The sequence below is a fragment of the Chiloscyllium punctatum genome, chromosome 38 (assembly GCF_047496795.1).
Source record: "Chiloscyllium punctatum isolate Juve2018m chromosome 38, sChiPun1.3, whole genome shotgun sequence".
Taxonomy (NCBI): domain Eukaryota; kingdom Metazoa; phylum Chordata; class Chondrichthyes; order Orectolobiformes; family Hemiscylliidae; genus Chiloscyllium; species Chiloscyllium punctatum.
This window is the reverse complement of record NC_092776.1, coordinates 2,076,400-2,097,733: the sequence shown is the minus strand read 5'-3', so window position 1 is coordinate 2,097,733 and position 21,334 is coordinate 2,076,400. Positions and strand designations below refer to the sequence as shown.

Genomic DNA, 21,334 nt, shown 5'->3' with positions numbered 1-21,334 from the left:
CCTTAATCTTGGCCAGATTGACCGTTTTTTAAAAAAATTGTTTGTCTGTCTAGGATAACCGTCAATTATTAAATGAACGAATTAAGTTGGAAGGTATAATGACCAGATTGGAGACTTACCTCAGTGAAAATTTAAGAAAGCGCTTGGACCAGGTTGAACAGGTAAAGCAACTGTTTTGGTTAATTGTTAATATACATGTGAGATTTGTACAGTAACAGATGTTGTAATTGTATATAGTTTGGAAAAAGTTCAGTCAGGAGACTAACAAAATTTTTCTAAGTTTTCATCATTTTGGCATATCTCCAAAGTACAATCTGTGAATTAGTGGATCTGATTTCATTATGCCTATTGTCGGTCTTTCAAGGGTTTAAGTTGATATTTATCTAAAATAATAATTCCTAATTGGATTTAATTTACAGTCAATATAAAAAACACTTTGACTTTTGAATAAAGCCATATATAGAGCAAATATTAGTGCTAAGACATGCCACTGAATGTCAATCTTGTTGAGACTTGAACATGGCTAGCAGAGTAAAAATTAAAATTGAACATGATGTAAGTAAAGTATATCAAACTTGCTGACTTGTTGACTAAGAAGGTGATTGCTTTTGTTTTAATGCATTCATTTGGATTATGTTGATAAAAATGTGGTAAAAGTCTCCTCTTACAAATGATTGCAAGCATCCCAAGTGAAATGATTTTGGTTGTTCCAAATGATGTAAAGTTAATGATGCAATATCCTATATTTTGCCACTAATTAGTAGTGATGTTTAAGAGGATTAGAAAGTTTTGCCGTAGTGATTTCAGAGGTAAGTGAATAGTTTTACATTAAGATATGAAAGTTTTATTATACTTCCCCCAGGGAATGCTTGATCCATGTTGTGGTTTGCTTTATTGTATTAAGAGCAACTATGCAGTATGAGAACTTACCATGCCTTTTACCAGTATACATCAAACAGAAATGACATTGGACTCAAATTTAATTGGTTGCTTGCTCCCTTTACTTAGGAGTTAAATGACCTGCGAGAAACTGAGGGCAATACTGTTCTAAATGCCACAACATCTGAACTAGAGAACATTAATAAACGCGTGAGAGAGACGACAGCACGTGCAGAAGGTTAGAACTATTGCAATTTATGTTTTCTGATTTGTTTTCATCGATGCTTAAATTGCAACTTTTGCACCTAGCAGGATCTGATTGCTTTGATTGAGGTGGGATCCTAACTTGCCTTCTAAAAAATAAAGTTGTGTTGCAGCAGATTAGATCTCAGGAGTTCAGCTGAATTCAACTTTGATTAATAAAGCATTTTGTGCAATGTCAGAATGTCCCATAGGGATTTATAATTAATGAAGTGCTTTTGAAGTCTAACAGAGAAACAAGCTGTAGCCGCTTGAATGCAGCAAGGCTACAAAACTGCAGCGTGATCATGACCAGCTTATCTCTTTTAGTGAAACAAATATAGATAAAGATTAGATTAGATTCCCTACATGGTGGAAACATGCCCTTTGGCCCAACCAGTCCACACCGACCTTCCGAAGAGTAAACCACCCAGACCTGTTTCCCCTCTGACTAATGTACCTAACACTGTGGGCAATTTAACAGGGCCAATTCACCTGTCCTGCACATCTTTGGACTGTGGGAGGAAACCAGAGCACCCGGAGGAACCCCACGCAGGCATGAGGAGAATGTGCAGACTCCACACAGACAGTTGCCTGAGGGTGGAATCGAACCTGGGACCCTGGCGCTGCAAAGCAGCAATGCTAACCACTGAGCCATCTTGCCACCCCGAAGCTGGAGAAACTCGGCAGGTCTGGCAGCATCTGTGAAGAGAGAAACTGAAGTAACCTTTCAAGTGTAATATAAATTGTCTTAATCAATTTGAACTTGAAACATAAGGTCTGCATTCTCTCTCAGCAGATGCTGCCTGATCTGCCTTTTTCCAACTTTTTCTTTAGTTCAGATTCCCAGCATCTGTAGTGTTTTACTTTTATCTGTTTTAGTGATGTTGGTTGAGAGATAAACATTGGCAGGACACCAGGAGGATCTCTTGAGAATGTTTTGACATTTTCAATTGATCTAGCCTCAACAGCTAGACTTCCAGATTTGCACTGCTATTTTGTGAAGAATCCTTTCTGATATTAATACTGAGGTCATGCATACTTCAGAGACTTGTTATTTTATAACGTTTTCTGTGCATATTCAATAAATTGCGCAAGTATAAATAAATTCAATGGGGTGCACCTGTGCTCATCAACTGTAAAATTTCCTGTAACTGTTATAGGTTGTGCATTAGTTACATCATGTAATTAGTTCATGTGACTGGTAAATTATACTTTGCTAATTGACTGTTCATAATTGCATAAATTATTGATAAAACCGTGAAAGTGGAATTCCAAATCATCATAAGTGATTTGCTCAGTTGAATGTTACTGAATTTTTACACTTGTTCAAAGACCAATACAAAAAGGTTGTTCTTAAAATAAAACTGCAGATTCTGAACGTGGTCATAAGTTGATTGTATTTTACATGATTCTCCTAAGGCTGTGCTTAAACTGAGGTGCAAAATTGCCTACCTCATCTAAGCAGCAATTCTTCTGTGTCAGCCACAGACAACAAATATTAACTGGTAATTTTCCCGCTGGGGCATCACTCCCTAATGCAGTTCTTCTCTCACCTGACTTCTGGCAGGGGTCAGTTATATATAAAGATCAGGAAGAGAGTGTTAAACAAATATTTTGTGTCTGTATATTTGAAGATTGAAAAAGAAATCTGGGACTGATGAGAATGCAAAACTTAAAATGAAATATTGGAGAAATTAACAAGGTTGAAAGCTGATAAGTCCCCTAAAAGACCGAATGATGAACATCAGATGGTTTTAGAACAAGAACAAAGAAACAGGTCCTTCAGCTTTCCGAACATCTGCAGATCCAGATCCTCTATCTAAACTTGTCGTCTATTTCCTAAGGATCTGCATCCCTCTGCTCCCTGCCCATTCATGTATCTGTTTAAATATATCTTTAAATGGCGCTATCATGCCTGCCTACCACCTCCACTAGCAACGTGTTCCAGACACTTGCCACCCTCTGCATGAAAAACTTTCCACGCATATCTCCCTTAAACGTTTCCCCTCTCACCTTGAACTCGTGACCCCTAGTAATTGAGTCCTCCACTCTGGGGAGGAAAAAGCTTCTTGCTATTCATCCTGATATTGTAGACCTCAATCAGGTTCCTCCTCTTCTTCCCAACGCCCCCCCCCCCCCCCCCCCCCCCAAAAACCATCACCACTACCACCACTCAACCTCCATCTTTCTAATGAAAATAATCCTAATCTGCTCAACCTCTTTTCATAGCTAGTGCCCTCCATACCAGACAACATCCTGGTGAACATTCTCTGTACCCTCTCCAAAGTATCCACATCCTTTTGGTAATGTGGCGACCAGAGTTGTACACAGTATTCCAAATGCGACTGGACCAAAATCCTATTACTGTTTGATTTTAAAATGGTTGATGCATCGATTGTAATTTTCCAACATTCCCTAAGCACTTGAAATTTCTTCTGTTGGATTAGATGGTACCAAATATACGCCTTCTGTTTAAGAAGGGAAGGAGAGTGAAAACCAGAAATAACAGGCCATTTTGTCCAACATTAATCAATGGGAGAATCCTTTATTAAGGAAGCAATAACAGGGCAATTAGTAAACTATTGTATGATTAACTGGAGTCAGCAAACTGTTACGAAAGGCAGATTATCTCTAATAAATCTGAGGAAGTTAACAGCAAGGTAGTAATATATTTATATTTCTGCAAGGCGTTTGAGAAGATGCCATGTTGAAAGTTGTTGCTTGACATAAGGACTCATGGCAAGGGAGTAATTTTTAGTGTAGATTGTAGCGCAAATTGAAATTGGCAGGTATGATACAGGTAATTGGGTGTATGAAGAAAAGTGAGTCATCATGAGCAGAAAATGAGGTTTTTCACTTTGGTAAGAAGAACCAAAGGACAGATTTTTTTTAAATGGTAAGGTTACTCAGGCCAGGCAGAAGTGGGTACTGCAGATGCTGGGCATCGGAGTCAAGATTAGAGTGGTGCTAGAAAAGCACAGCAGGTCAGGCAGAATCCGAGGAGCAGGAGCAGGAACAAAAGCCCTTCGTGAGGAATGCATGATGAAGGGCTTTTGCCCGGAACGTCGATTTTCCTGCTCCTCAGATGCTGCCTAACCTGTGCTTTTCTAGCACCACTCTAAAGTTTAAAGGTTACTCAGGCTGCTAGGTAAGGTAAGGGTCCATGGTGTTAGAGGTAAGGTGCGAGCATGGAAAGAAGCTTGGCTGTCTGGCAGAAGCAGATGGTGGGGATGAAAAGGCTCTTTCCCAGGGTGGCAGCCAGTGACAAGTGGTGTTCCAGGAGGGTCAGTGTTGGGACCACAACATTTCACTTTATACGATAATGATCTAGATGAAGGAACTGAGGGCATTCAAGCTAAGTTTGCAGACTTCTTAAAGAAAAGGCGACAGGTAGCTATGCGGAGGCAGAAGGGTTTGGACAAGTTAGGAGAGTAGGCAAAGAAGTGGCAGATGGAGTACAATGTGGGAAAGTGTGAGGTAATGCACTTTGGTAGGAAGAATAGAGGCCTGGACTATTTTCTAAATGGGGAGAACATTCAGAAGTCTGAAGTGCAAAGAGACGGGTGTTCTAGTCCAGGATTCTCTCAAGGCAAACTTGCAGGTAAGTCAGTAGTTAGGAAGGCAAATGCAATGACGGCATTTATTTTGAGAGGATTTGAATATAACAGCAAGGATGTACTTCTGAGGCTCTATAAGACGCCAGTCAGACCACATTTGGAGTATTGTGTGCAGTTATGGGCCCCCTATCTCAGAAAGATATTGTTGTGGTTCTGTTCGCTGAGCTGGGAATTTGTGTTGCAGACGTTTCGTCCCCTATCTAGGTGACATCCTCTGTGCTTGGGAGCCTCCTGTGAAGCGCTTGTGTGATCTTTCCTCTGGCATTTATAGTGGTTTGAATCTGCTGCTTCCGGTTGTCAGTTCCAGCTGTCCGCTGCAGTGGTCGGTATATTGGGTCCAGGTCGATGTGCTTATTGATTGAATCTGTGGATGAGTGCCACGCCTCTAGGAATTCCCTGGCTGTTCTCTGTTTGGCTCGTCCTATAATCGTAGTGTTGTCCCAGTCGAATTCATGTTGCTTGTCATCTGCGTAGGTATACAGAGAACACCTAACAGAGAATTCACCACAAAGGTATACAGGAAAGCCACAACAGAGACCAAGTCCTAAACTACGAAAGCAACCACCCCAACACACACACACACACACATCAAGACACTATTCAAAAGGGCCACAACACACTGCAGCACACCAGAACTGCAAAAAGAGGAAGAAGAACACCTATACAATGTATTTGCCAAAAACGGATATCCGTGCAATTTCATCAACAGATGCCTCAGGGAAAGACAACGGAATGAGGACATGCCACAACCCAAAGGACTAGCCACACTACCATACATCAAGAGCATTTCTGAACTGACAGCCGGACTACTGCGACCACTAGGACTCATAACAGCACACAAACCAACAGCCACTCTCAGACAACAACTCACCAGAACGAAGGACCCAATACCCAGCATGAGCAAAACCAATGTAGTGTACAAAATCCCATGCAATGACTGCACAAAACACTACATAGGACAAACAGGAAGACAGCTAACGATCCGCATCCATGAACACCAGCTAGCCACGAAACGACACGACCAGCTATCCTTAGTAGCCACACACGCAGATGACAAGCAACATAAATTCGACTGGGGCAACACTACTATTATAGGACGAGCCAAACAGAGAACAGCCAGGGAATTCCTAGAGGCATGGCACTCATCCACAGATTCAATCAATAAGCACATCGACCTGGACCCAATATACCGACCACTGCAGCGGACAGCTGGAACTGACAACCGGAAGCGGCAGATTTAAACCACTATAAATGCCAGAGGAAAGATCACAGAAGCGCTTCACAGGAGGCTCCCAAGCACTGAGGATGTCACCTAAACAGGGGATGAAACGTCTGCAATTCAAATTCCCAGCTCAGCGAACAGAGCCACAACAACAGGCACCCAAGCTACAAATCTTCTCAGGAAGGATATACTAACCCTGGTGCATGTTCAGAGGAAGTTCACGAGAATGGTCCCAGGAATGAAAAGCTTAACATATGAGAAATGTTTCAGGACTCTTGATCTTTGCTCATTGGAGTTTAGAAGAATGAGAGATGATCTAATTGAAATTTACAGAATAAAGACTGGCATGGACAGAGTAGATGTTGGGAAGATGTTTCCATTGGTAGAAGAGACTAGGACCTGAGGGCACAGCCTTAGAGTAAAGGGAAGACATTTTAGAATGGAGATAAGGAGAAACCTCTTCAGCCAGACAGTGGTGAATCAATGGAATTTACTGCCAAAGGCAGTGGAGGACAGGTCATTGAGATAGATAGATTCTTGATTGTCAAGGGGCTCGAGGGTTTGAGAGAAATTGGGAGAATGGGGTTGAGAAACTTATTAGCCATGATTGAATGGTGGAGCAGACTTGATGGGCTGAATGGCCTAATTTCTGCTTCTAAGACTTATGGTCTAAATATTGGTAATTAGAGAGATTTGGGTGTTCTTGTACGGAAAGTAGAAAATAAACATCCAGATAAATCAACCAGTTAGGAAGTTGATTGATATGTTGACCTTGATTGCAAGGGGATTGAATTTAAGAGCTTTAAGGGTTTCTGTGTTTGTAGAGAACTTTATTGAGACCACATCTGTAAAGTTTTGCTCAATTTTCGCTTCATACCTAAAGAGGCATGTATATGTACTTGTACACTAGGAGCAATGAAGGTTTACTAGATTGATTTCCAGAATCAACGTACTGTCTTACAAGGGCAGACTGAGTGAAATAGACCTACGTTCTCTCGAGTTTACAGGAATATTTAGAATCGAATATAAGATTTGAGATTACTTGCCAGGGAAGATGCTGAGATACTTTCTCCATACTTCCAGAATCTGAAACTAGGAGATGTGCTCAGGCTAAGGGAACAGTTGTTTAGGAGTTGGTTGTATTTCTTCATTCAGATGATTGTGAATCCTTGGGATTCTCTACCCTGGAGTACTGTGGACACTCAAGGTTCAGAAATGTATTCTTGGGCTTTGGAGAAATTGAAAAAGAAAGGAATTGAGCAATAAACAGTGCCAGAGACCCAGGTTCGCTTCCAGCTTCAGATAACTGTCTGTGTGGAGTTTGAACATTCTCCATTGTCTGTGTGGGTTTCCTCCCACAGTCCAAAGATATGCAGGTTAGGTGAATTGGCCGTCTAAATTGCACATAGTGTTCAGGGATGTGTAAGTTAAGTGCCTTAGTCAGGGAAAATGTAGGAGAATGGGTTTGGGTGGGATGTTCTTTGGAGGGTCAGTGAGGACTTGTTGGGCCAAATGGCCTGTTTCCACACTTTAGCGATTCTATGATACAGCTTTCTATGATTCTATGATAAACTGAGGTGAAGATCATCCACAATCTTACTGAATGATTGAGAAACTATGAACTTTTCATATGTAGGAATTGTGTTTTAGGAGATGGCTTAGGAGTTACATATCTCTTGTATCGCTGTCTAAGCTCATCAAACTTGACAAACCAGAGATCCTTTAGTAAAGTTGAATGATCTTGAGTACACTGATAAGTAATTACATGAAGATTCAATTTGTCATATTTCATTCTCAAATGTAAGATTAGTTATAGAGTCATAGCGTATCACAGCATAGAGTAGTAGAGGATCACCGCGTAGAATGAGCTCTTCAACTCATGTGTTATGGATAGCAAGGACCTAGCTACACTTCTCCCAATTCCCAGTATTTGTCTCTGAAGCCTTGTACGCTATGGGTTTTTCATATATCCATCGAAATGCTTGTTAAATATTGTGATGGTTCCTGCCTCTACCCATCCTTTTAGGCAGTGATTTTCATGGATTGAAACATTTTTCCTTAAATCCCCTCTGTCTCCTGCCCCTTCTCTTAAATCTATACCCCTGATTATTGACCCCTGCGTTAAAGAAAAGTTATTTCTTGCCTCCCATATCCATGCCCATCGTAATTTTGTCGACCTCAATCAGTTGGATGGACATTTTGGTTTGCAGTACAGAGTGATGCCAGCAACATGGATTCAATTCCCACACTGGCTGAGGTTACCATGGGAGACTGTCCTTCTCAACCTCTTCCCCTTGCCTGAGGTATGTTGACCCTCTGGTTAAACCACCACCAGTTGTCTCTAATGAGAGAGCAGCTTCTGATTCAGAAGGACTACATCAACTTCATTTGTAATCACGCAGATATTACATTAGGATATATGAGGGATTCATTTAAGTTAAAGCCTGTATGGATGTCTTTTTCTATCTTCTAAAATTAAATCTTTACTTAAGTAAAAGATGTATGTTGCAGAACTGGACAGTTTAATAGACAAAATTGAAGCAGAAACCAAAGATCGACAGAAAAGCATGGATCGGTGGAAAAATATGGAGAAAGATCACATGGAAGCTATCAACCATGATACCAAGGAACTGGAGAAGATGACAAACCGACAGGGTATGCTGTTGAAGAAAAAAGAGGAATGCATGAAGAAAATTAGAGAATTGGGCTCGTTGCCGCAAGAGGCTTTTGAAAAATACCAAACGTTGAGTCTTAAACAGGTAATATACATGGGTAGTTGGTCTTTTCCTTTAAAGGTGCTCAATTACAAGTAACTTGAATTTTTTTAAAAATTGTATCTTGCTGAAAATTAGCGAATTTGCTGAACTTGATAAAATTGAATAATTTGATCAAATCTTTACAGGCTTCATCAGTTTATGAAGTACAGTTGACACGGTAGTGCGTTGTTTTATCTGCTGTAATATGAATCTTGTATAATCGAGTAACTCTTCCCTTTTAATTCTTACGCTGGACTTGTATTTATTATTCTTTCAATTTTTGTACCAAATAGTTAAGCATCTTTACCGAGGTATCTTGTAACATCCTAATGAAAGGTTCTGACCTGAAATGTTGACTCTCCTGCTCATCTAGTTCTGCTTGACCTGTTGTGCTTTTATCAGCTCCACACTTCATTGACTCCAAGATGGCACAATTGCAATCTTTCCACTGCATTCATTTGACTGCACGTGATAATAAAGCTAATTCGATTCAATTCAATAATGGGCTGCTGAATGCTTTTTTGTATAAATTATACTTGGGAGAGTATGTGGCTTTAGTATTCTGAGGTGACTGATTGTATAAAGTTAAACTTTGAAGTAAGAAAGTGATTTGTATCTTTAAAGTAAGTAGAAAATGGGAAGTCTGTAGGTTAACTAAAGCTGCTGGACTGAAGAAGGGTTAATACCCGAAATGTTGACTTCTGCACGTCCTAATGCTCCGTGGCTTGCTATGTTCTTCCAGCCTCCTGTTTATCTAGTCCTAAATTCCTTATTACTTTCACTAGAGACAATCTTGTATTTATGACACCAATTTCTCGTCTTCCCTACAAGTGGGAATGTCTTTTCTACATCAACCTTTCCACGTTCTTGTAGATTTCTGTTAGTTTATCTGTCAGTGAAAGGAGCTCAGTCTGTTCAATCTTTGCTGATCTGTGACTTCTCTGTTGAGGTGCCATCATTGTAAATGGTTTTTTGCATCTTCTGCAATGTTTCCACATACCTTTTATAACCTGGACACCCAAACTGTTCTATTTGGTGAAACCTATAGTTTCTGAAAAGATTGTTTAATATGGTGAGAGTATGATTTGATTTCATTATTCTCTGAACTTTGTAGTAAAACATTGCAGCAATAAATATTGCATGTCAAATATGCTGCTGCTGAATCAGTAAAAGAGGGAGCTTCACTGAAATACTGCAGTGGTGTTGCATGCACAGGGTTGGTGGTTTACAGCCTTTTAAACCGTAGTCAGAATTTTCTTTCCTGTGTCACCACCCTTATCCCTATTTTTAAGAAGCATCAATTCTGCTGGAACTGGTTGGATAGCTCATGTTCTTCTCACATCAGATTAGACAAACCAGGTGCTGTTGACCTCCAGTCTTGGTGGTCTGCTTTCTTTCTGCCAAGGCAAGGCATGTCATAATGGAGCTATACTTGTTGTTAGGATATGCACTCAGCTGAACTATGCTATTCTCTAACTACAATAGTAAATGTTTTTCACACACTGAAATTACACTTGCACTGAGAGCAGGTGCTTGGCAATTTCAAGCAGCCTTTTTTCCCCCTCTTTCTCAAAGATTGAACCTGACTTATGCAGTGACGTACTGTGTTTCTCAGAAATATGACTGATTACTTCACAGTGAATAACTTGGAAGCAAAGTGACGTATGTAGATTAGATTGTTTTTTCTGCATTCCTTAATTTTGTTTTGCTGTGTGGGCTGATGACTTCGTTGAGAGGAGCAAGTTTGCAGAAGTTGCTGAGCCAGTCACTGAGGGAGTTGAGTTAGTGTCTAATTGAAGTGATCTTATTGCTGAATTAATGACTGCATCACTGCTAATACTCATTTAGTTCCCTTGAACATTTATTTGGCTAGTTTTCCTGATGATGCCATCAGCACTGCTCAATCAAAAACATTCAAAGTAATCAAATGATAGAGAAAGGAAAGGATCTGATTTTAGAAAATTAGTTAAAACTAGGCTCTTGTATTACCTTTTTCTTAAAATATTTATTTTGTAGTTGTAACCTGGTTTGGAAATTCACAATAAAGACTTAGCAATCCTCTATTTCTATTTGTTAAACTTTGAAGCCAAGGCATTGAGACAAGGAATCTGTTCAAGGCATTCCATCCTGTTCTCATAGCTACAACTTTGATAATTTATATATCCTGTTGCAAGCAAAGCAGCGTGACCATATTGATGGCATTATGCTTGACTTGGTGATATTACACATTCTATATTTTTGTGATCCTTGCAATTTCAAAGAGACCTAGTGGATACTCTGTTTTGTTTGGTGGGGGTATGGGGAAGGAGGTAGAAATGGTAATGATTGTTGTTTGAAGGAAATTTAGAACTTATTTTGGAAACCTGCTTTTGTTTCTTTTAAGCATCATTTTCAAAACTGAGGTTTTTTATTATGTAAAATCTGACCGATTTCTGTTTTTTTTTTGCTGCTTCGCTTAGTAACATTGACTTTATTAAAATGTCTAATTCTGCTTCAGCATCTATTTATTATGCATCTGTGATCTGTAGTAACATAATGCATTATAGTATTGAATTTAAATGAGATCACCTTCTCAAGTCAAGAAATAACTAAGCTGTTTATATAAAGCACATGTGCAACAAAATTCAAAGTAACAAATTCCTGATTTACGTTGTTTTCAGTTAATGTCCTTGGCATGTGCACCTCTTTCAATTATCAAATATTGCTAGATATAATTCTGCTAAAATATTTCTGCACATGTCAAGCTACATAGATTTTATTTTGATTTGTAATGTGTATGATGTACTCAATATTTTTTAACTTGTTGAGAACTAAAATGCGTGTCAGGAGGCATCCTAACAACTAGAATTGCTTTAGGAAGTAATGGTTAACTAATGCTTAACAGAATTCATTCTGTTGAATGGTTCATACTGTCTTAAGCTGCAGTTTTACGTCTACTTCTGGAAAACATTTTGAACATAACAGAATTTATTCAAATTTTCTTTCATTTAAAAGTGACATTTGTTGTCTGCCATGTGAGTGTCACCGAAACTGCAGTCCATTCAGTTTGACAGCATTTGTAACCCATTGTTGATCTTGAACTGATGAAACTTCTTTTGTTGGTCTTCCTTTTCTAAGCAAACTTCTAATATTTTTGTTTTCCATTTGCTGTTTGTAGCTGTTCCGAAAGTTGGAACAGTGTAATCAGGAGTTGAAGAAGTACAGCCATGTCAACAAGAAAGCCTTGGACCAGTTTGTGAATTTTTCTGAACAGAAGGAGAAACTTATGAAACGTCAGGAAGAGCTTGATCGTGGCCACAAATCCATCATGGAACTTATGAATGTCCTGGAGTTGAGAAAGTATGAAGCCATACAGCTTACCTTCAAGCAGGTAAAATGTAGTGTAAAGTTTAACTCATTTACTGAAATGAGTGGAAACTAAACCTCTATGATCACAGATTTGTTTTTGATGTTCACGTAGGTTAGAGTAGACAACTCAATAGTACCACTAGAATTAGGAACAAGAAAACACTGTTCATCCCTGCTAACCTGCTCTGCTGTTCAATATCGATTCATGGCTGATTTGACATTCCTCATGTCCACTTTCTGCCTGATTCCCCTATTTATCAAGAATTTACCAATTTCAACCTTAAATATGTCAAGGATTATAATCCCACAGCACACTGTGACAGAAGTTCTAAAAACTTTCAACCCTCAGAAAATTCCTCCTCATCTCACTCTTAAATGCAGCTCAGTGGTTAGCAGTACTGCCTCACCGCACCAGGGACCCGGGTTCGATTCCAGCCTCGGGCGTGTGGAGTTTGAACATTCTCCCTGTGTCTGTGTGGGTTTCCTCCAGGTGCTCCAGTTTCCTCCCACAGTCTAAAGATGTGCAGGTTAGGTGAATTGGCCATGCTAAAATTGCCCATAGTGTTCAGGAATGTGTAGGTTAGGTGCATTAGTCAGGGAAAATGTAGAGTAATAGGGTAGGGGATGGGTCTGGGTAGGAAACTCTTCTGAGGGTCAGTGGACTTCTTGGGCCAAATGGCGTATTTCTGCACTGTAGGGATTCTTTTTTCTAAATTGGTGACTCTTTATTCTGTGACAATGCTGTCTAGTCCTAGCCTCTCCGATGAGGGGGGGGCATCCTCTCAGCATTTACCTTTTTAAGCTCCTTAAAAACCCTGTATGTTTCAGTTAGATCACCTCTGATTCTTCTAAACTCCAGCAAGTGGAGACCCAACCTGTCTAGCCTTTGCTCTTATGACAATCCCAGTACTAGGGATCATCCTAGTGAACTCTGAACAACCTTCAACAAAATGTTATCTTTCCTTCAGTAAGGAGACCAAAGCTGCTTGCAGTACTCCAGGTGTGGTCTCATCAGCACCTTGTACAGTTACAGTCAGGTTGCTTTTACTCTAACCCCCTTGAAATAAGGGTTGAGAATGTGGTACCAAAAGAGAAAATGCTGGAAGATCTCAGCAGATCTGGCAGCATCTGTAAGGAGAGAAAAGAGCTGACATTTCAAGTTGAACTGACCCTTGGTGCTGGAAAAGCACAACAGGTCAGGCAGCATCTGAGGAACAGGAGATTCGACGTTTCAGGCTTAAGCCCTTCATCAGGAATCAGGCCTATGCTCAAAACATTGATTCTCCTGAACCTCGGATGCTACCTGATTTGCTGTGCTTTTCCAGCACCACACTCTCGACTCTGAGCTCCAGCAACTGCATTCCTCACTTTCTCCCCCTTGAAATAAGAGAGCATTCCGTTTGCCTTCCTGATTACCTATTGCACCTGTGTGCTAACTTTCTATGTTTTATGAAGAAGTAACAAAGAAGATTGATGAGGATAGAGCAGTAGATGTGATCTATATGGACTTCAGTAAGGCGTTCGACAAGGTTCCCTATGGGAGACTGATTAGCAAGGTTAGATCTCATGAATACAGGGAGAACTAGCCATTTGGATACAGAACTGGCTCAAAGGTAGAAGACAGAGGGTGGTGGTGGAGGGTTGTTTTTCAGACTGGAGGCCTGTGACCAGTGGATTGCCACAAGGATCAGTGCTGTGCCCTCTACTTTTTGTCATTTACATAAATGATTTGGATGCGAGCATAAGAGGTACAGTTAGTAAGTTTGCAGATGACACCAAAATTGGAGGTGTCGTGGACAACAAAGAGGGTTACCTCAGATTACAACAGGATCTTGATCAGATGGGCCAATGGGCTGAGAAGTGGCAGATGGAGTTTAATTCCGATAAATGCGAGGTGCTGCATTTTGGGAAAGCAAATCTTAGCAGGACTTATACGCTTAATGGTAAGGTCCTAGAGAGTGTTGCTGAACAAAGAGACCTTGGAGTGCAGGTTCATTGCTCCTTGAAAGTGGAATCGCAGGTAGATAGGATAGTGAAGAAGGTGTTTGGTATGCTTTCCTTTACTGGTCAGAGTATTGAGTACAGGAGTTGGGAGGTCATGTTGCGGCTGTGCAGGGCATTGGTTAGGCCACTGTTGGAATATTGCATGCATTCTGGTCTCCTTCCTATCGGAAAGATGTTGTGAAACTTGAAAGGGTTCAGAAAAGATTTACAAGGATGTTGCCAGGGTTGGAGGATCTGAGCTACAGGGAGAGGCTGAACAGGCTGGGTCTGTTTTCCCTGGAGCGTCGGAGGCTGAGGGGTGACATTTATAGAGGTTTACAAAATTATGAGGGGCATGGATAGGATAAATAGACAAAGTCTTTTCCCTGGGGTCGCGGAGTCCAGATCTAGAAGGCATAAGTTTAGGGTGAGAGGGGAAAGATATAAAAGAGACCTAAGGGGCAACTTTTTCACGCAGAGGGTGGTACGTATATGGAATGAGCTGCCAGAGGAAGTAGTGGAGGCTGGTACAATTGCAACATTTAAGAGGCATTTGGATGGGTATATGAATAGGAAGGGTTTTGAGAGATATGAGCCGGGTGCTGGCAGGTGGGCCTAGATTGGGTTGGGATATCTGGTCAGCATGGACGAGTTGGACCGAAGGGTCTGTTTCCATGCTCTACATCTCTATGACTCTAAGTTGGCATCCTGTCTCCCCAATGTAGAGGATACCACATTGAGACCCATGGACACATTAGATGAGGTTTTTGGAGGTGCAGGAAAATCTCTGCCGGATGTGGAAGGATCCTTTTGAGGCTTTGGATGGAGGTGATGAGGGAGGTGTGGGTACAGGTTTTACACCTCTTGCAGTGGCAAGAGAAGATGTCGGCGGGTGGGTTGATGGGCGATGTTGACCTAATGAGGGAGTTGAGGAGGGAATGGTCTCTGTGGAATGCTGAAAGGGGTTGGGAGGGAAATATATCTCTGGTGGTGTGGTCTGACTGTAGGTGGCAGAAATGGTGGTGGATCATCCGTTGTATCCAGAAGTTGGTGGGGTGGAAGGTGAGGACTGGAGGGGTTCTGTCCTTGTTGTGGTTGGAGGTTGGGGTTCAAGGGCAGAGGTGCAGGAGTGGAGGAGATGTGCTGGAGGGTATTGTTGACCACATGGGAGGGCAAATTGCAGTGCTTGAAGTAGAAGGCCATCTGGGATGTTCTGGAGTGGAATTGGTCCTCCTGGGAGCAGATGCGGCAGAGGCGGAGGAATTGGAAGTAAGGGATAGCATTTTTACAGGAAGGTTGGGGTGGGTGGTGGTGGGAGGTGTAGCCCACGTACATGTGGGAGCTGGTGCGTTTGAAGTAGATGTCTGTGTTGAGTCAATTGCCGGAAATCGAAATGAAGAGGTCCAGGAAGGGGAGAGAGGCGTCCGTGATGGTCAAGGTAAACTTGATGTCAGGATGGAAAATGTTTGTGATGTTGATGAACAGTTCACCCTCCTTGTGGGAACACAAGGTGGTGCTGAAACAAACATTGATGTAGCAGAGGAAAATGTGGGGAACAGTGCCAGGGTAGCTGCGGAAGATGGACTGTTCCACATACCCAACGAAGACGCAGACATAGCTGAGGCCCATGTAGGTGCCCTTGGTTACGTTTTAGTCTGAAGGAAGTGAAAGGATTCGAAGGAGAAGTTGTTGAAGGTGAGGACCAGTTCAACCAATCGAATGAGTGTGTCGATGGAAGGTTTATGGTTGGGGCAGCGGGATTGGAAGAAACAGAGGGCTTGGGGTCCTTCGTCATGGTGGATGGACATATGCAGGCACTGGATGTCCATGATGAAGGTGAGGCATTGTGAGCCGGGGAACTGAAAATCATGGAGGAGGTGGAGGGTGTGGGTGGTGTCCTGATTGTATGGGGATGATCCTAGACCAAGGGGAACAGAACGGTGTCAGGGTATGCAGAGATAACTTTGGTGGGGCAAGAGCCAGTGGAGACAATGGGTCGACCGGGACAGTCAGGTTTGTGGATTTTGGGTAAGTGGTAGAACTGGGCAGTGTGGGGTTCCTTGACTATGAGATTGATGGCTGTGGATGGGCGAGACCCCCTGAGGTGATGAAGTTGTGGATCGTCCGGGAGATGATAGTTTGGCGATGGGAGGTGAGGTCATGGTCAAAGGGCTTCCATGCTGTACATCTCTATGACTCTACCCCCAAGTCTGTTTGTGTTGCAGTTTTCTGCAGTTTTTGTTCGATTTAAATAATATTCCCTCCTTTTGTTCTTCCTTTCAAAATAAACAACAGTATTTTCTGCATTATACTTCATTTCCAATTTTTTGCCCTCTTAACAGTAGTTGCTAGTTTTGTTGACCTTCTGGATTGCATGTCTGTGAAATGTATACCAGTTGTTTAATTTGTAAATGGAATTTGTGTGAGAACCTTGTGTTGAGAGATATTTGGAAGCAAACTGACCTTAACATCATAGGTGCGGGGGGAAAGCTGTACCCTGGGAGTATTTCAACTTTGCATTTGTTCTATTGTTCTCAGAATTAAAAGGATGAGTATAAAGTTCTCTGGAAATATATTTGCTTTTAAGCTAATAAGCACCCAGTGCCTCAGTGAGTTTGTCCAGTGAATGGCTGAGCCAGTGAGATCCATTGATTAGATTACTTTACAGTGTGGAAACAGGCCCTTCGGCCCAACAAGTCCACACCGCACCCGCCTAAGCGCAACCCACCCATACCCCTACATCTACCCCTAACCTAACACTATGGGCAATTTAGCATGGCCAATTCACCTGACCTGCACATCTTTGGAGTGTGGGAGGAAACCCACGCAGACACAGGGAGAATGTGCAAACTCCACACAGAGAGTCGACTGAGGCGGGAATTGAACCCGGATCTCTGGCGCTGTGAGGCAGCAGTGCTAACCACTGTGCCACCGTGCCGCTCTTTATTTGCTCAACCATTGATCTCTGTTGTGCTAGCTGTCCTCAGCTGGAGTATTAGGTATGCTGTAATTGGCTGTAGTGTCCTGCATTAGGACAGGCAAGTTGGCTAAAATGCATTCTGTCCAATACTGCCCAATGATAAACACTCGAGGAGTGACCTGAGGTATATCGGTTATGTTTGTGGATCTGTGTTTCAGTGGCCTGTACTTTTAGTTCAGGACATGCAGAAAGAGAATAAAATAATAACAAAAAGCTGCTGGATTATTATAAAAATGTATTTGGTTCACTGTCCTTTTGTGAAAATGGCTTTTTTTAAAATTGGGTCTGAGCTACCTTTAGCTCAAGACCCCACAGCTCAGTTTGTTGACTCTTTAACTGCCTTCTGAAAGGTCTAACAAGCCATGGAATTGTATCCAAGTACTATAAATAATCACACAGAAGGACCTTCACCTTGTAAGGTACTTGAAGATAGACAACAAATACAAATCTTTTGATATTCATATAGTTCAAATGAATAAAAAAGATTTGATGAAATGAGATTGGGCCCAGCTGTATTTGCCTGTGCATGAGTAATCTATTCATGTTGATTGTTTGTGCTCAGTCAGAAATAATGGTCTCTTAGTGAAGGCACCAGTGAACACCTAATATGAAAAGAATGATTCCTCTTCCTTTGGGAGTGGGAGCTAGCATGTGTTTTTTAAATCAGAAGATTTCTAACCTTTATAGTCAGGCACTTTCACAGTTACTTTCACTGTCCTATATTTAAAAAGCAAGTTGGTACTGCTAGAGTATATGTGATAGATAAAGAGGTGCTAAAAAGCTGGCAGTCGCCAGGTCTGGATGGGGTGTATCCTAGATTGCTGAGAGAAGTAAGGGAGCAAATTGTGGAGCCATTGACAGAAATTCTCCAGACCTATCTGAATGCCATATTAGTCCCAGGGGACTGGAGGATTGCAAATGTGACGCAGTTGGGCTTTAAGGCACAAAGGATAACTAAGGAAACTACAAACCTGTTATGATTTGGCGATGCTGGTGTTGGACTGGGGTGTACAAAGTTACAAATCGCACAACACCAGGTTATAGTCCAACCGGTTTTATTGGAAGCACACTAGCTTTCGAAGTGACGCTCCTTCATCAGGTGGTTGTGGAGGACATAATTTATAGCAAAAATTTACAGTGTGATGTAACTGAAATTATGCATTGAAAAATACCTTGATTGTCTGTTGAGTCTTTCATCTGTTTGAATACTATGGTAGTTTCACTTCTTTCATGTGTAAATCACAAAAGTTTTTTTAAAAAAGTTGCATTCTCAGGTTAGCTGTAACAATTGGTGTTAGCTGGACAATATGTTGAAGATGTTAGCCCCCTGTGTTCTCTGTCTATGCCATGATGTTTAGATTGATCCGAATCTAAAAAGTGAGATAACAGAGATTTACATGAATTCATGCAGTTTTTGAGCAAAGTACAATGTAACTTTGCAAGTACAAATTCACCCCACAAAATATATTTATATGTGTGCATGTGGGTCTTTGTGTGTGTTTGTGTCTGGGTTGGGGGGTTGTGAGTGTGAGAGAGAATGTATATGTGTGTGTGTGAGTGTAGAGTGGTCTAAGTCTCTGAGAGGATGCATGTGTGTGCGCGAGTGTGTGTGTGTGCGCGAGTGTGTGTGTGAGTGTGTGTGTGCGCGCGCGAGTGTGTGCGCGCGCGTGCGCAGTGCAATGGTGGTCACCTGTAGTGTGACATGAACCCAAGGTTCTAGTTGAGGCCCTCCCTATGGAACTTAGCTATCAGCCTCTGCTCGGCCACTTTTCGCTGCTTCCTGTCCCAAAGTCCGCCTTGGAGGATGGTCACCTGAAGGTCCGAGGTCGAATGTCCTGGACCGCTGAAGTGTTCCCCAACTGGGAGGGAACACTCCTGTCTGTTGATTGTAGTGCAGTGCCCATTCATCCGTTTCCGTAGTCTTTGCTCCGTTTCCCCAATGTGCCTCAGGGCATCCTTGCCTGCAATGTATAAGATTGACTTCAGCGGTCCAGGACATTCAACCTCGGACCTTCAGGTGACTATCCTCTAAGGCGGACTTCAGGACAGGCAGCAGCGAAAAGTGGCCGAGCAGGGGCTGATAGCTAAGTTCCATACCCATAGGGAGGGCCTCAACTGGGACCTTGGGTTCACGTCACACTACAGGTGACCACCATTGCACTATACACACACAGGCACTCTTACACATACACACAGACATGTACATATACTCAGACACGCAAACAGACACTCTCACACACCCTTACAGACACACACTCTCACTCACACATGCATCCTCTGAGACTTAGACAACTCTCCACTCATGCACACACATATACACTCTCTCTCACAGACACTCACAATCCCCCCTCACCCCAGACACAGATACACACACTCCCAAACTCTCACATGCACCCCCTCACAGACTTGACACTCTACACTCACATACACACACATATACACTCTCTCTCTCTCTCTCTCTCTGTCTCTGTCTCTCTCTCTCTCTCTCTCTCTGTCTCTCTCTCTCTCTCTCTCTGTCTCTCTCTCTCTCTCTCTCTGTCTCTCTGTCTCTCTGTCTCTCTGTCTCTCTCTCTCTCTCTCTCTCTCTCTCTCCCTCTCTCTCTCTCTCTCTCTCTCTCTCTCTCTCTCTCTCTCTCTCTCTCTCTCTCTCTCTCTCTCAATCTCTCTCTCAATCTCAACTCCCCAACCCAGATACACACCCACACCCAGACACCCACACACACACAGACCCACATGCACACAAATACATATATTTTGCGGGGTGAATTTGTACTAGCAGAGTTACATTATACTTTGCTCAAAAACTGCATGAATTCATGTAAAACTCGGTTATCTCACTTTTTAGATTCGGATCAATCTAAACATCATGGCATAGACAGAGAACACAGGGGGCTAACACCTTCAACATATTGTCCAGCTAACACCCATTGTTACAGCTAACCTGCGAATTCAACTTTTTAAAAAAAAGTTTTGTGATTTACACATGAAAGAAATGAAACTACCATAGTATTCGAACAGATGAAAGACTCAACAGACAATCAAGGTATTTTTCAATGTATAATTTCAGTTACATCACACTGTAAATATTTGCTATATATTATGTGCCTTACAAATGTGTCGTTCACAACCCTAGTGCTTCCAATTAAACCTGTTGGACTATAACCTGGTGTTGTGCAGTTTGTAACTTTGTACAAACCTGTTAGCTTGACAACAATAGTGGGAAAAGTGATGGAGGCCATAATACAGGATAAGATAAATATGTACTTAAAGGAAAATAAGTTAATACTAAACAGTTAGTGGGCGGCACGGTGGCACAGTGGTTAGCACTGCTGCCTCACAGCGCCGGAGACCCGGGTTCATTTCCCGCCTCAGGCGACTAACTGTGTGGAGTTTGCACGTTCTCCCCGTGTCTGCGTGGGTTTCCTCCGGGTGCTCCGGTTTCCTCCCACAGTCACAAAGATGTGCAGGTCAGGTGAATTGGCCATGCTAAATTGCCCGTAGTGTTAGGTAAGGGGTAGATGTAGATGTAGGGGTATGGGTGGGTTACGCTTCGGCGGGGCGGTGTGGACTTGTTGGGCCGAAGGGCCTGTTTCCACACTGTAAGTAATCTAATCTAATCTAATCTAGTCAAGGGCAGGTCATGTCTGACAAGTTATGAGTTCTTTGACGAGGTGACATAGGCAATGGATGAGAGTAAAGCTATGGGTGTTGAATGTTTAGACTTCCAGAAAGCATTTGATGCAGTGCCACTTAGCAGGTTGATTAGTAAATTAGAAAGATGTGCAGTTTAGGTGCATTAGTCAGGGGTAAATATAGGGTCGGGGAATGGGTCTAGGTGGGTTACTCTTCAGAGGGTCGGTGTGGACTTGTTGGGCCCAGGGCATGTTTCCACACAAGGATTCTTCTTCTTCTCGAAGTATTTGGGATTGATGGGTCCTTGTAAGCATGGATTGGAAGTTGGCTACAAGATAGGAAATGGAGTGTAGGTATAGATGTGTATTTCTGAGACTGGAGACGAGACAAATGTGGTGGTTCCCCAGGGAGTGGTGTTGGGACCCTTGATTTTTCTGATTTATATAAGTAATTTGGAGTTGAGTGGTGAGCGCAAAATTTCTAAATTTGCAAATGATACTAAGCCAAGGAGAATAGAGGATGATGCTGAGCAACTTCAGAGTGACATTGACAAGTTGACCAAATGTATACACCTGGCAGATGAATTTCAATGCAGAGAAATAAGGTAATTCATTTTTGTAAAAGAAACATGGAGAGACAATACAGGCTTGATGATACAACTTAGAGGGGAATA

At 42.0% G+C, this 21,334-nt stretch overlaps 1 protein-coding gene across 1 annotated transcript in view; it reads left to right on the top strand.

The window, feature by feature from the left end:
- Positions 1–21,334, top strand: part of smc3 (structural maintenance of chromosomes 3) — a 132,889-nt gene that overhangs the window by 94,283 nt on the left and 17,272 nt on the right. Inside the window, exons 22-25 of the mRNA XM_072557046.1 lie at positions 54–161; positions 1,009–1,117; positions 8,473–8,720; positions 11,875–12,087. Coding sequence (XP_072413147.1) covers positions 54–161; positions 1,009–1,117; positions 8,473–8,720; positions 11,875–12,087 — 678 coding nt within the window. The remainder of the gene's footprint in view (positions 1–53; positions 162–1,008; positions 1,118–8,472; positions 8,721–11,874; positions 12,088–21,334) is intronic.